Source organism: Delphinapterus leucas, chromosome X, assembly GCF_059928025.1.
Source record: "Delphinapterus leucas isolate spDelLeu-1000000601 "Yukka" chromosome X, BTC_Dleu_Yukka2, whole genome shotgun sequence".
Lineage (NCBI taxonomy): Eukaryota > Metazoa > Chordata > Mammalia > Artiodactyla > Monodontidae > Delphinapterus > Delphinapterus leucas.
The window spans coordinates 91,074,636-91,088,610 of NC_143150.1; the positions used below are offsets into that span (position 1 = coordinate 91,074,636).

The following is a 13,975-nucleotide window of genomic DNA, read 5'->3' on the forward strand; positions in this document are numbered from 1 at the left end:
GGGATAAAAAGGAGTCGGGGTGGAAGACACACGCCGAGTGGTTAAGAGCACGGACTTTGTGTGTAGCGCAAGGTGAAAGTGCCTCCCATCCCCAGGATCTCGTTTACCTCAGCCTCCACCTCGTCATAGTAACGCTTCTTCATCTCTGGCTCCCAGTCGATGGCAATGTACGGCTGGGCTGGGGGCGAGGGGAGGTGGTCATGGGCCCTGCTGCCAAGCAAACCCCCCTCCCGCCTCCCCAACCCTGGCTCACAGCTGAAGGAGACACCATGGGTATCCTCGTTGAAGGTCGAGCGGTCGCTGGTCCCATTGGAATTCACTGTCTGCAGGGTGAAGAGGTGCTTGCGCCGTGCTCTCTGGGGCCAGTGGGATGGTCCAGGGGAGTTGTCCACGGGGGCCCGGCTCCCGCCCGCGACTCCAGAGCTGGGCCCAGCCTGCTCCGGCCCAGGGTCTTGGGAGCTGCCCCCAGCCACATGTCCAGGCTTAGGGAGGTTGTCCTTATCCTCCAGGTCTGCTGGGACAGGAGAGGATGTCAGAGGTGGAAATGTGTGAGCCCCAGTGGGTTGAGCTGCAATACACATCCATGTGGACCCTGTGTGGGCCAGACCGACCCCAAACCCCCTGACCCTCCCTCAGGCCATGGGACTGCTTGTACAGACCCTAATCCTTGCCGATCCTCTCTCCTTTCTCCTCCTCACCTTTCTCATCCCCATCATCCTCGTCATCCGAGCTGGGTCTGGTCACATAGCGTCTGCCAACAGAGCAGAGGAGACTCTCAAGGAGGGACCCGAGGGCAGGGAGGACAGAGCCCAGAATCCTACTTTGCTTATGATGGGAAGCCACTGGTAAACCCACACACAAACAGTTCTTAAGGAGGAGCCCGGAAGGTCTCAGGAGATGTCAGAGGGACACGGGAAGAGGCAGCCTGACAATGTAGGATCTTGTGTGCCACAGTTAAGGAGCGTGGATCTTAAGTATGATAAGCCACTGGTAAACAGGCACACAATCAGCTGTAAATTTCCATCAGGGAAGGCCTCTGAGAAGCACTTGTAAGTGCAACATGAGAGAGAGGTGAAGCCAGATAACGCACTGTTGTTTGCCTTGGTAAGGACTCTGGATTTTAAGCACAATGAAAATCTATCAGTAAAAACACAAGCAACCAAGCCTCTCCAAGGAAGAGACAATTAAGTACAAGATGAAGTCTGCATTTTGTCTGTCTTGTTCACCTCTGTGTATCCCCAGCACCTAGGAGAAGTGGTGCAAAGTCAGAAATTTAGAGAAAGAAAAAAGCCTACAAGTTCCTCTCTGGCCATGTTAAGTTTGAGCTGTCTTCTGGATGCAGACGGGAGGTGGCAACTAAGCAGCTAGACGCCCGGATCTGAGTTCTGACCCCACCTCCCTGCCTGACCCCAAACAGCAGACTCACGAGAGGCGGTACAGCAGGATGTGATACAGGGCATCCCAGGAGAGCCGGTCCCGGGGCACCGACACCAGGAGCGGGTGCCCAAAGAGCATCAGGCCATAGTAAGAATTGTTGTAGTCCCGGGCTGGGGTGCGCTCCCGCAGGTAGATAGGAAGCACAACGTCCTCTCTGGAGTTCTCGCCAATAGCAGCCCTGCCTGACACCTCGTATCTGTGGGGGATGGACATCAGGCCACGCCTGATCAGAACACCCAAGAGGGATTCGAGGATTCTACCCCAGTTGCTCCAGCCACTCACCACTCACAGCCTGAAAATATTTTTAAAAGGGTCCGAAGAGTTACCCAGGGTTCTGTATTTTACAAACTGTTGGATGATTTACACAGCCCTTTGTTTATGTGATGTTAGATAAAGTACTTCGGTGTTATCAGCGCACTGAGGGAGCTGACAAAAATTTTTTGTGACACAGGGATCTAAAACCATTTTCTTTTTGGAAAACTAAACTGCTTGGTTTATAAAAATTTTTCTACTCATAAAGCACCTTCTATTTTAGTTACCCAAAGATTTCAAACTTGCTCTGAATGTTCTCATGTTCAGAAAGCATCTTAGTGTTCCCCATTTCAAAAATCACTTGGGTTTTTGAGGCATGCAATGTGAGTAAGGAGTGCAGATCAGCATCGGGTACATACAAGGTACTAGTTAAGTGCTGAATAAAATAAAGAAACAGGAGTCTCCCTCACATAACAAGGAGGAAAACACCCAAGGACACCCTGTATAAGGATGTGTCGCCCCACTCACTGACAGCCCCTAGCCCCCTGCCCCACTAAGGCACATGGCCGAAGCCCCGAGCTGCGCAGGTGCCCTGTGAATCAGGCCGAGGAAGGGAGAGGGAAGGTGGTTAACGGAGGAGGTTCCTGAGAAGCCCTCATCTCCCCTCGTCCTCTCACTCACATGAAGATATCATCTCGGTCCAAGATGCTGCTCAGAGACTCCTCCAGCTGGTAGATCTTATAGAAGCGGTGACTGAAGACATCGGCCACCATCATCTGAGAATGGGATGCAGAGAGGGGACCGGTCAGTCTGCCAGGTCTCCCCCAGGCCCTTCTGCCTCTCTCTGCCCCCCTGCCCCTGAATCCCACCCTCCTCCTATCTGCAGAGCCTCACCCTTTCTGGCGAGACACCAGTGTGTTTGGCCAGAGCCACACACAGATCCGAGATCTTGCCTTTCTTGGGGACCACGAGCCGGTGCTGAGGGAGGAACGGTATCCACAAAAGAGCAGAAGGATGTGTGGTGAGTTAGTGAAGGAAACCCTGAGGTACGACAGAGTAATCAAACGAACTCTGACTACATGTTCCTCATTACGTCCCCTGTCCCCATTCCCCCCATACCTGCTCTGGCTTGCGGCGGGGGTCCATGGAGACAAAGAAGACCTCCATGACCCTCTTGTGGGTCATAGGCAATGGGACACTGAGGTAGCAGAAGGGGTCGAAGGTCACAGACACGTTGCCACAATCAGGGCACACCACCGTGGACTTGAAGAGGCCATGGAAAGTGTCCACAATCACAGAATCGTTCCGCCGTTTGTGGTTCTGCCAGGCCTCCTGAGCAACCTCCTGTTGAGTGTCATGGTGGGTGGTGAGGCTTGCCCGGGGCCGGGGAAAACCATGGTATGGGGTGGATGTGCATGGGATTAAAGTTAAGGTTACGGCCACCGGTAAAGTCCAGAGGCAGAGTTACAGTGAGGGCTATCTGGAGACTGCGTTCACTGTCGGGGCCGGGGGTTATTTGGGGCAGGAGACCAGGTGGGGGTTAACTCTGGGTTGGGCGTGAGCGCAGATGTGGCATTGGAGCCAAGGTTGGGACTGAGGTCAGGGAAGAGAAACTTAATAGAAAATGGTGGTGTGCGGGATACTCCAGGGAGGCCAGAAAATTCCTGAGGCAGGGCCCTAGTGGCTTTAATGAGGCTCTCAGGATGGGGGTCTTCCAGGAGCGCCCACCTGATCTGGCCTCCCAGCAGCATCGCACAGTTCCACATATTCCTTCTTCTTAACACGATTGAGGTCCTCGTGCAGCCCATCCAGGAGGAACGACAGCAGCTCCTGTGAGTCATGCTGCTGGTAGCCCAGAAACTGGGACGCAAAGTGGCCGACCTTGGTCTGAGAAGATGGGCAGGGCCGTCAGAGCGTGAGGGAGTTGGGGGATGGGGGCACAGAGGAACCGGCCAGGGCTGAGCCACACCTTGAACACGTGGGGCACGATGGAGCGGTGGTGGCCGGACCACGCCTGCTTCACCAGGTCCGCATAGGCCTCTGCGATCTCCCCCTTCATGCCCAGTGGGTTGCAGAAGTTGAGCTCCTCCAGGTAGCGGTTTTTGAGGAAGTAGTTGGTGAGCTGTGGCACGTTGCTGAGGCACTGCAGAAGGCAGGGGCCAGGTGCATGAAGAGGCGAGAGAGGTAACCAAGGTGGGGACAGAGGAAAGGGAGACAGGAGGAAGGGGAAAGAAAGAGAAGGGGCAGGGGAGTAGGGGAGAGAAGAATTTCAGGAGAAGGAAGAATGTGGTGACGAAGGAGAGAAGACAAGGGAAAGCAGGGAGCAAGTGGAAGGAAGAGGCATTAACGTTTCAGAAAGTAACGTGGGCATGTCGAGCCAGACTGTGGGGCCCCAGCTTCCAACTGACCCCTTGCCCTGCAGTACCCCCTTAGCTCTGTCCCCAATCTCCAACGCTCAAATCCATCCCTGCGCAGTGCCAGACCTAGACCTAATGGCTCAACCTGCAGGGCCGAGTTCATGAAGCACGTGTTGCCCAGATTGGTGAGACCACAGATGCCCGGCTGGCCCTGGAAGTCCTCATCCTCCTCCGACGCGCTGCTCCTGGGACGGATGAGAAACTCTTATCAGCTGAGGACCTACTACTTGTGGGTGGAATGTGCTCTTGGGCTCAGTTGTTCTGCCTACTGTGGGATCCCACTCTGGACTGGAAACCCCAAGGGCTCACATGGCGGGCAGCTGTGCGCTGGGCCAAGTGCCATCCTTGTTTCGGGTCTCCATGATGACCACCTGGGTTGGAGGAAGAGGAGTAAAGATCAGGAAAGGCATTCATGGCGGGCCCATGGACACCTAGCCCTCACTTCCCCCAACTGAGCACGGGTGGTGGGCCAAGAAGCCCTCCCCACCCTTACCTGCCCAGTCTTGAGAGCGGCGTCAAGCACTGTGACACGTGTGTTGCACAACCTCTCAAAAGAGCCCTCCGCGTTCTTGATCCACAGCCGTGTCTCTTCCTGGGGGCTCACCAGAAACTGCTCTTGAGCGGTGCGCAGAACTAGGTCTGTGGAGGGTGATGGAGCACATTCAAGGTCTTCCTGGGACCCTGGAGGATCCACCCATCTTGGCATCAGATTCCTTAGGTCACCGAGCTGTGACCGTGGCTGGGAATGCCAACTCATTCCGCGACCCTTAGACTCACCAACAGAATCTGTGCGGCTGAATTGAGCGGTGTGAGCTGTGTCCATATCACTGTGCTGGATGAGCAGCAGTTCTACTGGGTACACTTCAACCTTCTGGATGCTGGACAGCTCCACGACCTGGAAGGAGGGAAGGATGCACACACAGGTGTACCCACACAACACACACATGGACACAGGAACGACGACCTTTGAGATCAGAGGAACATCCACACAGACAAACACACATGGCATAGACACATGTACGAGGCTCTGTGAGGGGAGCACACACAGGCGAGCAGATGCAGGGGACACAGCAAGATACCGTCTAATGACCTGGGAGAGGAGGAGAGGGCAGACCCAGGTGTATGGATACAGCATACGTGAACACACAGGTCTGGACCCATCCTGGGCCTATGGAGGCCTTCCTCCTACACTCCCCGCCCTATAAAAGCCACCCCCCAGCACCCTCCCCACCCACTATACCTTGCGTTCAATGGGAGGCTGGCCATGCTCTAGACCATACCAGTTGACCAGGTAATGCCAAGCAGCCGCTGGGAGCAGCACATAGTCCTCACCTTCCACCAGTCCCTTCTTGAGGCGCCAGTTTACCTGGTCTGCAGGAGGGCGGGGGGAGGTGGCAGAGGAACAATCAGGGAAGGAAAGTGATGAGTCACTCTGGCCATCTCACCAATGACCTAGCACAGAAAAGGGGCTCATGATCATTTGCGGGGACAAAGATGACAAGAAGTCCAGGCTTAGCTGATGTTGGGAGGCAGAAGCCTGGTACCTTCAAAGAGCTCAGCATTGTTGATGCAGCCAGGGAAGGTGCTGGGGTCCTGGTCTCCTCCCTGCACGTATACTTCCCACTGCTTGTACCAGTGCTGCTCCACGAGGAACCTGGACCAGACAGGTGACAGGGGTGTCACACGGCTATCTGGGGGTTAGTGGTACCACTTCACACGGTTATTAGACTAAAAGTATCAACATGTTACAAGTCAAGATGACAAGTTTCATGAACACCTGAAACTAATACAGCGCTATACGCCAACTATATTTCCGATTAAAAAAAGAAATTCTTCCCAGAATTCAACATTTAAAAAATTTTTCAGCATCATATAAAAATAAACTAGAAGCAAAATGTATTCAGTGAAATCCAGATTTGGATAGAATGCTTAACTTCTTAGGATACTAAAAGAGATTTGATGATTAAAAACAGAAAGTGTGCTCAATAACGGCAAAAAAAAAAAACCAAAACCCATACCCATACCCATGGTGCCAGAAAACAGGAGATTTTACTATGGAATAAACAATAATTCACTTGTATTAGTCTGTGGGGTAACACAGTCAAATTAGGTTCAAAATAACTTATTTGCAGCTAATGTTGTAAGACTTAGCCATTTGTTAAATGTGCAGTGTTTGTAAAGGATACAAAAATCTTCAGCTAAGAAATGGATTGTTAAATTCTGAAAACCCGCTCAGAAATCAAGAAGAATTTCAACTGCTATAAGACTCATAAAGTTTTCCTTCAAAAACTGTATACTGCCATCTTAAAAATAATTTCTTATTTAGGATTTATTTTGGCTTTAGAGTAAATTTCTAAGTGTATGGTGACTAGCTCACTCTTTATGTAAAACTGTGGTTAAAAACATAAAATTTACCACCTGAACCACCTTTAAGTGCAGTTTGACCTATTCTCTTTTAAAGGAGACTTTTATATGCACTACTAGGATAAACATTTAAGACTGTTGAAATCTGCCTTTGTAAAATGTCATGAGAAATTCTGAAGTCTGCAAAATACTTGACATATAGTAAGTGCTAAATGAACATTAGCTGTTACTGTTCCGGTCCCAGGGCTTAGACAAAAAAGTTCATGTACACGTAATCCTCGTTCCCCCCTCCAACTCCAACACAAACCTGCTCTGCTATGGAATTTTTTTTTTCTTTTTTTTTTGGCTGCGCCCACCCGTGGCATGCAAGATCTTAGTTCCCAGACCAGGGATCGAACCTTGCCCGCTGCAGTGGAAGTGCAGAATCTTAATCACTGGACCGCCAGGGAAGTCCCTGCTATGGAATTGTTGACACATAAAAGGCTGTCCCAAGTATTTAACAGCCTCAAATAAACACTTTTTAAAAAAATTACAAAACTGATAAAAAATACGTAACAGTTTTCCAGCGATTTAACTCTATAAATTGGATTCCTTAACATAGCAACTTTTCTTTGTTTAAAAAAGGATCAGAAAGGTAGGGGGATGGGGAGATAGAAAAACCCTGGAATAGTCACATGTTGCCCCAATAGGCAAACTTTTCTGTGGGTTGTTTTTTATTCATTTATTTATTTGGGGGGTTGCAGTGACCCCCACAGACCCCGTACTTCATTCATGCCAGGAACACACACCCTCCCCACTCCAGTGGCTCAAGCCACAGACACTTCCCATCACTCATCTAGAAAACCCCATCGCGGACCTTACCCTCTGCCACTTGCACCTTCACCTCCCCTTCAAGGTTTTAATTGCCTCCATTGATGGTCTATGAGGTTACTCAGTAAAGCTAGTTTATTGTTAATGGGACCTTCGAAGCAAAAGGAGCTACAGCTCAATGGGTTTTTTTAAAAGCAGATTTTTAAGGAAGATTAACATTAAAATCACTTTTTAGAGTGGTAAGCAAAACCTCCAGACCTGGCTACAACCTGGATTTCTAAAGCCGTCATAGAAGACTGAAGTTTTACATAAATTTTCACAAAGTATCACTAGCATGTTTTTTCAATTCAAAGACACAAAAACTTTTTTAACATCTCTGAATTGGGATGGCTCATAATCTGTCAGCTCAGGTGGCAGTCATGACAGAGCTGTCATTGTCTAATGAAAAAGCATCACATTGTTATTTACTCCTACACTTCAATTTTTTTTTGGTTGCTACTGTAAATGGTATCTTTCAAATTTTAACTTTCTAATGTCTTGTTGCTAGTATACAGAAATAAAATGGATCTTCCTAAAGTCACTTATGTTTGTGTTTCCTCAAATTTGTTAAAATGATATGAAATATGTGCTTATGGAAAGAAATTACTAAAAATATTGTCTGTCCTCTAGATTTCTCTTGTGTCTGGAGAAAATATGGGTTATTCTGGTTAATCATTACACTAGGTATAATAATTACAGAGAAATAGAAATATGGATGTAAACTAAGAGATGGTTTCCTCCTTGTTTTATTAAAAGGTTGTTAGCTTATTCAGATGGTAAATGTGCTATTACATTGTTCTAAATTTATTATTTATATATCTGTATAAGCCTACATACATAAATAAGAAGGCAGGCATATAAATAAATCCTTTCTATAAATTGTTACATGAATAATGTACCAAAGGAGAAAAATTAGAATTGGGGCCTTTTTCTGTAAAATGACTACATTAATTTATGCCCAGACTGGAAGTTCCTTTTTCTGTCACCAAATTACTGTTAACTCTTGGTACCTTCTGACATCTCCTTAGCTCATTTTTTAAAAATAATTCTTTCTTTAAAAAAAAGTTAAGCTCCTAAAAATCTTTGTTATTTATCACTGTGTTTTACGAGGTTGACTATAAATATTTCTTGTCTTTACTTCAATTTATATCTTGTTAAAAAAACAACTATTCTTCCTTTGTCTTTCACAAATTCAGGCCAAAGTCAGAATAACAACACTGTTAAGATGTTCTTTTCTGTCTAAACTATCTCTGGGAGATACCACAAAGATCTGCTCCTTTGCCCTATAAAAGGAATGACAATAGCATCATTAGGTTTATCCAAAATTCCCCCAATTTTAATTAACTTGAAAATTTCAGAAAGGCTTTCATTTTTCAAACTTGATATTTTTAAAAATGACAAACCAAAAAGAAAGTTTATCTTCCTAGATTAGTTATTAATTATATATAATTAGATATACTAATATAAATATCTTTCAATAACTGCATACTTTTCAAGCTAAAAAGCATAATGTTCAAGCAACAAAGACTAGTACAGTAACTGTCTACCAAAAGATCCCCCCTCCAGGACGCTAGACTCACAAACTCCTTTCCCTTTTTGGTTCACAAAAAGTCTGAACAGGTACTAAGGGTGCCGACTCAATTAGAGGGGAATTGTCAGAGGCCTATTGTTTTTTTCAGTCTTTCATTAGATCCAGTGGCCAAAGCATATTTACCTTGTGTAAGAGCTATAGCAGCAATCGCCAACCAAACGTGTGAAAATTTCAGTCGGTTTAGTTCTAGGGTCTTCATTAAAGGTAATGGTTCCCCGTGCTGTGCAGACTTCTCCATTGACAGAAAACCCTCAACATTTCTAGGCTAGTCTCTTAAGCTCCAGTGAGACGTTGCTTCCCCTTCACACATCACAGTCGATTCTGCAATACTGAACCCAGCCACCCACCTTCCTTAACCTGAGCAAAGAGAACCTCATGCTTGCTTACCTCTGTTAGGAAACTATCCCCACCCTGCACAGACCTAGAGACTCCAGCTATCCCAGATTTGTTTTAGATGGTTCATCCTCGAAAATTTGCCAAGGAGGCTAAACTATCACAGATTTGAATTTTCTCTTAAAATTTAAGCTTCTCCTAGAAATTAAATCAATTTAGATGGCCAAATTAATTAAATGCGCCCACCCAAATATGCCAGCTGACAAAAGATAGAAGGTGCAAATATTAATATGGATATTAGGTATATGATTTGGGGTTAGTCCATGACTTTGAAATGCTTTATAAGCACAAATTTCCTGACCACTGCAGCAAACCCCTATAAAATAGACAGCAAATTAAAGAATCTTGAGGTGCTCTGCTCTAGATAAGCATTAAAAAATGGAGCTAAGGAAAAATGCTGCATATTATCCACAAAAGCAGAGATAAACTGGTTTCACTGAACCAACATCGATGGGATAAATTTTTTTTATTGACAGAGCATAATTTTTTATTCACATGACATAAAATTAACCATTTAAAAAGTGAACAATTCAATGGCATTTAGTACATTCAGCATTGTGCAACCACAACCTCTATCTACTTCCAAAACATTTTCAACACCCCAAGAGGAAACCTGGTACTGGTGGGATAATTTTAAAGGGTATTGTCACAAGGCTGTAAAGGTAGGATGGGGCAGAAACCAAAGTCCCCCCCCCGCCCTTCTGAACACCTCCAAATGGGCTATAAAAACGTTCCTGTTATTGTTTATTCTCAGGATGGATTGAGGTTTTGCCTTGCTGGAGAGCTATAGTGTAATGGTAAAACAAACTGCTCAGTTCCATATTTCCGATTTGGGGAATCTCAACTTGTCTCTCCAGTAACAGGAATATATATTTCGCTAGTACTGTGATTAAATAACTCTGTAAAATGAGCAAACCTCACTCCTAAAGGCTCTCAGGTGAGAGCATGCTTGAGGCGTTCGAGGAACAGCAAGAGTCCAACATGGCCGGATGGGGAAAGTGAGGGGGAGGGAAATCAGAAGAGCATGGGAGAAGATCAGAGCCAGGGACCAGCCTCGCAATCCTAAAGCCTTGCAAGTCATTGTAAGAATTTTAGCAGTTACATTGAATAAAATGGGAAGACTGTTAAAACATTTTGAGGAAAGGATGGACATAAATTATTTTTAAAAAGAATTACTGTGTACAGAAAGAGGAAAATAGTACCTGCACAGTGGAGAAACCCAGCAGATACCTTCACCAAGTGATCAAGGCTAACATCACCAATGACGTCATGTGAATACAGAGTACCCACCTGACATGATGCAAAGGGCACACCATGTGCATCCAGTCTGATTTCATATATACCCTCAATAAAATGAAAGCTTAGACCACAAATACTATTTAGGGATGCATACAATGGTGGGGAAATGTTAACGAAATTAAAAATTCAGGGTAATAACTTCCCCTGGCAGGGAGGGGGATCTTCATCTGGGAGGGGCACAGAAGGATTTCTTAAGGTAACGGTCTGAATCTTAACCTAGGTGATTAATTCACAAATTTTTTTATTATTCTTTAAATTTTTTACTTTGAAATAGACTCAGAAAAATCGCAAAAATAATACAAAGAATTCCCGCGTGCCCTTCATCCAGATTCTCCAAATTTAAAATTTTACCCATTTGCTCGATTATTCCTTTAAATACGTTTTTATATATGCCATTCTTTCAACGATTTCAGAGTAAGCTTGCTTACACGATGGTTCTTTACCCCTAAATATTTCGGCATGTATTTCCTAAAAACAAAGATATTCCCTTTCATACTCAAAATACAATTATCAAAAGCAAGGAATTAGCAGTACTAATAGCTAATCTTCAGACCTTAGTAAAATTTTACCAATTTCCCCATTCATATCTTTTACAGTAAAAGAGAGAAAATTCATTTTATGAGAAAAAACTTATTTTTAAATAATTTATTTTTTCTGCTCCGGGATCCAACCCAGGATCACACTTTGCATTTAGTTATCATGACTCGTTAAATCCCGTTAATTTCTTCAGTCTGGAACAGTTCTTCATCCTTTGTCTCTCACGACCTTGAAATTTTTGAAGAGCACAGGCCGTTTATTTTTATAGAATGTCCATCAACCTGGGCTACGTAAACGTTTCATATAATCTTTACAGGTCTTACGTATTTCACAACTTAAAAAACGAGATACAACTCGGCGAGAAATAAAATGAACCCAGGAACAGTACATTTCAAGCACTGGTTAGCAAAGAAATCAATTAAACAAGCCGATTTATCAAGATACGCGTTGACATTTTAAAAAGCTATTTGTTCCTGATTACAAAAACAAAGCATTACAAAACAGAAAACAAATGTAACATCGAAGGCCCCTCCCGTGCCAATCACCTGCACTTTCTCCCGTCCTGGGAAGAAGGGCTCGGCCAGAGGCAAAAACCTCGCCGCGTCACAAACTTTGCTCATTCGCAGGCGCCATTTTCTGCTTCACAAGGCACCACCTCCCCTCTGCAGTCTTTCCTCTGCCCCAGGACACGCCCCTCGGCCTACGTCACAAGCCTCGTTCCCAGGCTCCAGCTCCCTCCATCACGCAGGCTCCGACTCCCCTCCCCCCTCAGCCTTTCGGCTCCGATTTCGCTCTTCCGCCTGACATCACCCGCCTCGCCTCCGTTGTCAGGCGCGGCGGAGCACCGCGGGCCGCCCCCAAATGCTACGTTCCGTCGCGCAGACCACGCTGCCCCGCTCTGTTGCTGAGAAAACCTCCTTCCCAGGTTCTTAGTTCCACCACGCGAGCCTGACCCCGCCGCCGTGGCCCTTTCTTCTCAAGATCCGCCCCCCTGAATGTAAATTGATACAGCCACTATGGAGAACAGTATGGAGGTTCCTTAAAAAACTAAAAATAGAACTACCATACAACCCAGCAATCCCACTACTGGGCATATACCCAGAGAAAGCCATAATTCAAAAAAGCACATGCGCCCCAATGTTCACTGCAGCTCTACTTACAATAGCCAGGACATGGAAGCAACCTAAGTGTCCATCGACATCTGAATGGATAAAGAAGGTGTGGCACATATATACAATGGAATATTACTCAGCCATAAAAAGAAATGAAACTGAGTTATCTGTAGTGAGGTGGATGGACCTAGAGTCTGTCATACACAGTGAAGCCAGAAAGAGAAAAATACCGTATGCTAACACATATATATGGAATCCAAAAAATAAAAAAGTGGTCATGAAGAACCTAGGGGCAGGACAGGAATAAAGACGCAGACATAGAGAATGGACTTGAGGACACGGGGAGGGAGAAGGGTAAGCTGGGACGAAGTGGGAGAGTGGCATGGACATATATACACTACCAAACGTAAAACAGATAGCTAGTGGGAAGCAGCCGCATGGCACAGGGAGATCAGCTCGGTGCTTTGTGTCCACCTAGAGTGGTGGGATAGGGAGCGTGGGAGGGTGACGCAAGAGGGAAGAGATATGGGGATATATGTATACGTATAGGTGATGCACTTTGTAATACAGCAGAAACTAACACACCATTGTAAAGCAATTTTAATCCAATAAAGATGTTTAAAAAAAATATATCCGCCCCCCTGCCTCTCCACAACAAACCGCCTCCGGTTCTCAGGCCGCAGGCTCCACCACACAGGCCCGGCCCCGCCTCTTTCACAGACAAGGCACTTCCCCGCGTCTCTTGTCCTCAGTCTCACAGGCCACTCCCCGCCCCACGGCACCTCTCCTGCGGACCTTCGCAGCCCCGTTCCCCACCTTCCCCAACGCCCCCATCGTCCCCCCTAGCCGAGGCTCCGTTCGCAGCTCCGCCTCACCAGCTATCGCCCGCCCGCAGCGGATGCCCTCGCCCATTCTCGCCGTTCTCGATCTGGCGCCGCTGGCTCTCCAGGCCCGGCACCGCTTTACGCTGTGGCTCTCGGTCCTCGGCCGCAGCCGCAGCCGCCGGACTCTCTGCCACCGCCGCCATGGCCGTTCGCCCTCCTCTCACAGTCATCGCAGCTGGGGATAGGAAAAGTCCCCATAAATGCTACTTCCGGCTTCTGTCCCCGGAAACGGAAACAGAGCCCCCCAAACAGCCGGGGGGCTACTGCCATCTTGAAAAGGGAGCCCCCGCTCGGACGCTTCGAGGGGCTAGGCGGGCATCGGACCTTGAGCGGTGATCTCTGCGACGAATAGGCGGGGTAAAGCCTCCAGTTGGGAACTAAAGACAAAGGTGTCTTGTGGGATTCTAACGCCATGTTGAGTCGGGGCAAACGGTTCTGTGGAAGGTGCAGGTAGAGGTCCCCGGGATGGACGAGGACATGTATTGGGGAGCGCTCAGGGGAACACAAAGGTTCCAGGTCTTCTCGGTCCCATGCTCTGCTGGGGACCGCGGGCCCCTATCCTGGGAGCGGCGTTTTTGCTAGCCTGACCAGAATACCCTTATTTCATTGCACTACCCTTCCCTTCTCCTCCATCAAAACCTAATGCAAAAGAGGTCACCACTTCCAGGGCGCCGCCCAGCCCTTCGGGCCTCTTCCCTGCGTGAACTAGATTTATTCTCTTGATAAACGTGTTGAAGGCAAGTCAGCCCCAGGCCAGGTATATTTGTTGGAGTTGCAGTACTAATAATAGTTGACCCTGTTTAGGTGTTTTATTGCACGTAAATAGTAGTCTTAGGCAGC

The 13,975-nt window shown here is 47.1% G+C and overlaps 1 protein-coding gene across 10 annotated transcripts in view; it reads right to left on the reverse strand.

The window, feature by feature from the left end:
• Positions 1-13,293, reverse strand: part of USP11 (ubiquitin specific peptidase 11) — an 80,428-nt gene extending 67,135 nt beyond the window's left edge. For 5 of the 10 annotated variants that reach the window (XM_089904968.1, XM_089904966.1, XM_089904965.1 and 2 more), the window contains exons 1-15: positions 13,127-13,293; positions 5,651-5,760; positions 5,347-5,477; positions 4,884-5,001; positions 4,600-4,745; positions 4,416-4,477; positions 4,192-4,291; positions 3,659-3,832; positions 3,418-3,576; positions 2,809-3,033; positions 2,584-2,667; positions 2,371-2,465; positions 1,427-1,633; positions 699-751; positions 108-511 (exon numbers count right to left, since the gene is read on the reverse strand). In XM_089904968.1, coding sequence (XP_089761094.1) covers positions 108-511; positions 699-751; positions 1,427-1,633; positions 2,371-2,465; positions 2,584-2,667; positions 2,809-3,033; positions 3,418-3,576; positions 3,659-3,832; positions 4,192-4,291; positions 4,416-4,477; positions 4,600-4,745; positions 4,884-5,001; positions 5,347-5,477; positions 5,651-5,760; positions 13,127-13,278 — 2,220 coding nt within the window. In that variant the 5' untranslated portion in view covers positions 13,279-13,293. Of the gene's footprint in view, positions 1-107; positions 512-698; positions 752-1,426; positions 1,634-2,370; positions 2,466-2,583; positions 2,668-2,808; positions 3,034-3,417; positions 3,577-3,658; positions 3,833-4,191; positions 4,292-4,415; positions 4,478-4,599; positions 4,788-4,883; positions 5,002-5,346; positions 5,559-5,650; positions 5,761-11,684; positions 11,795-13,126 lie in introns of those variants that run through there. The other 5 variants (XM_022556336.3, XM_089904969.1, XM_089904971.1 and 2 more) reach the window with 5 other exon arrangements.
• Between the last annotated feature and the right edge of the window lie 682 nt (positions 13,294-13,975).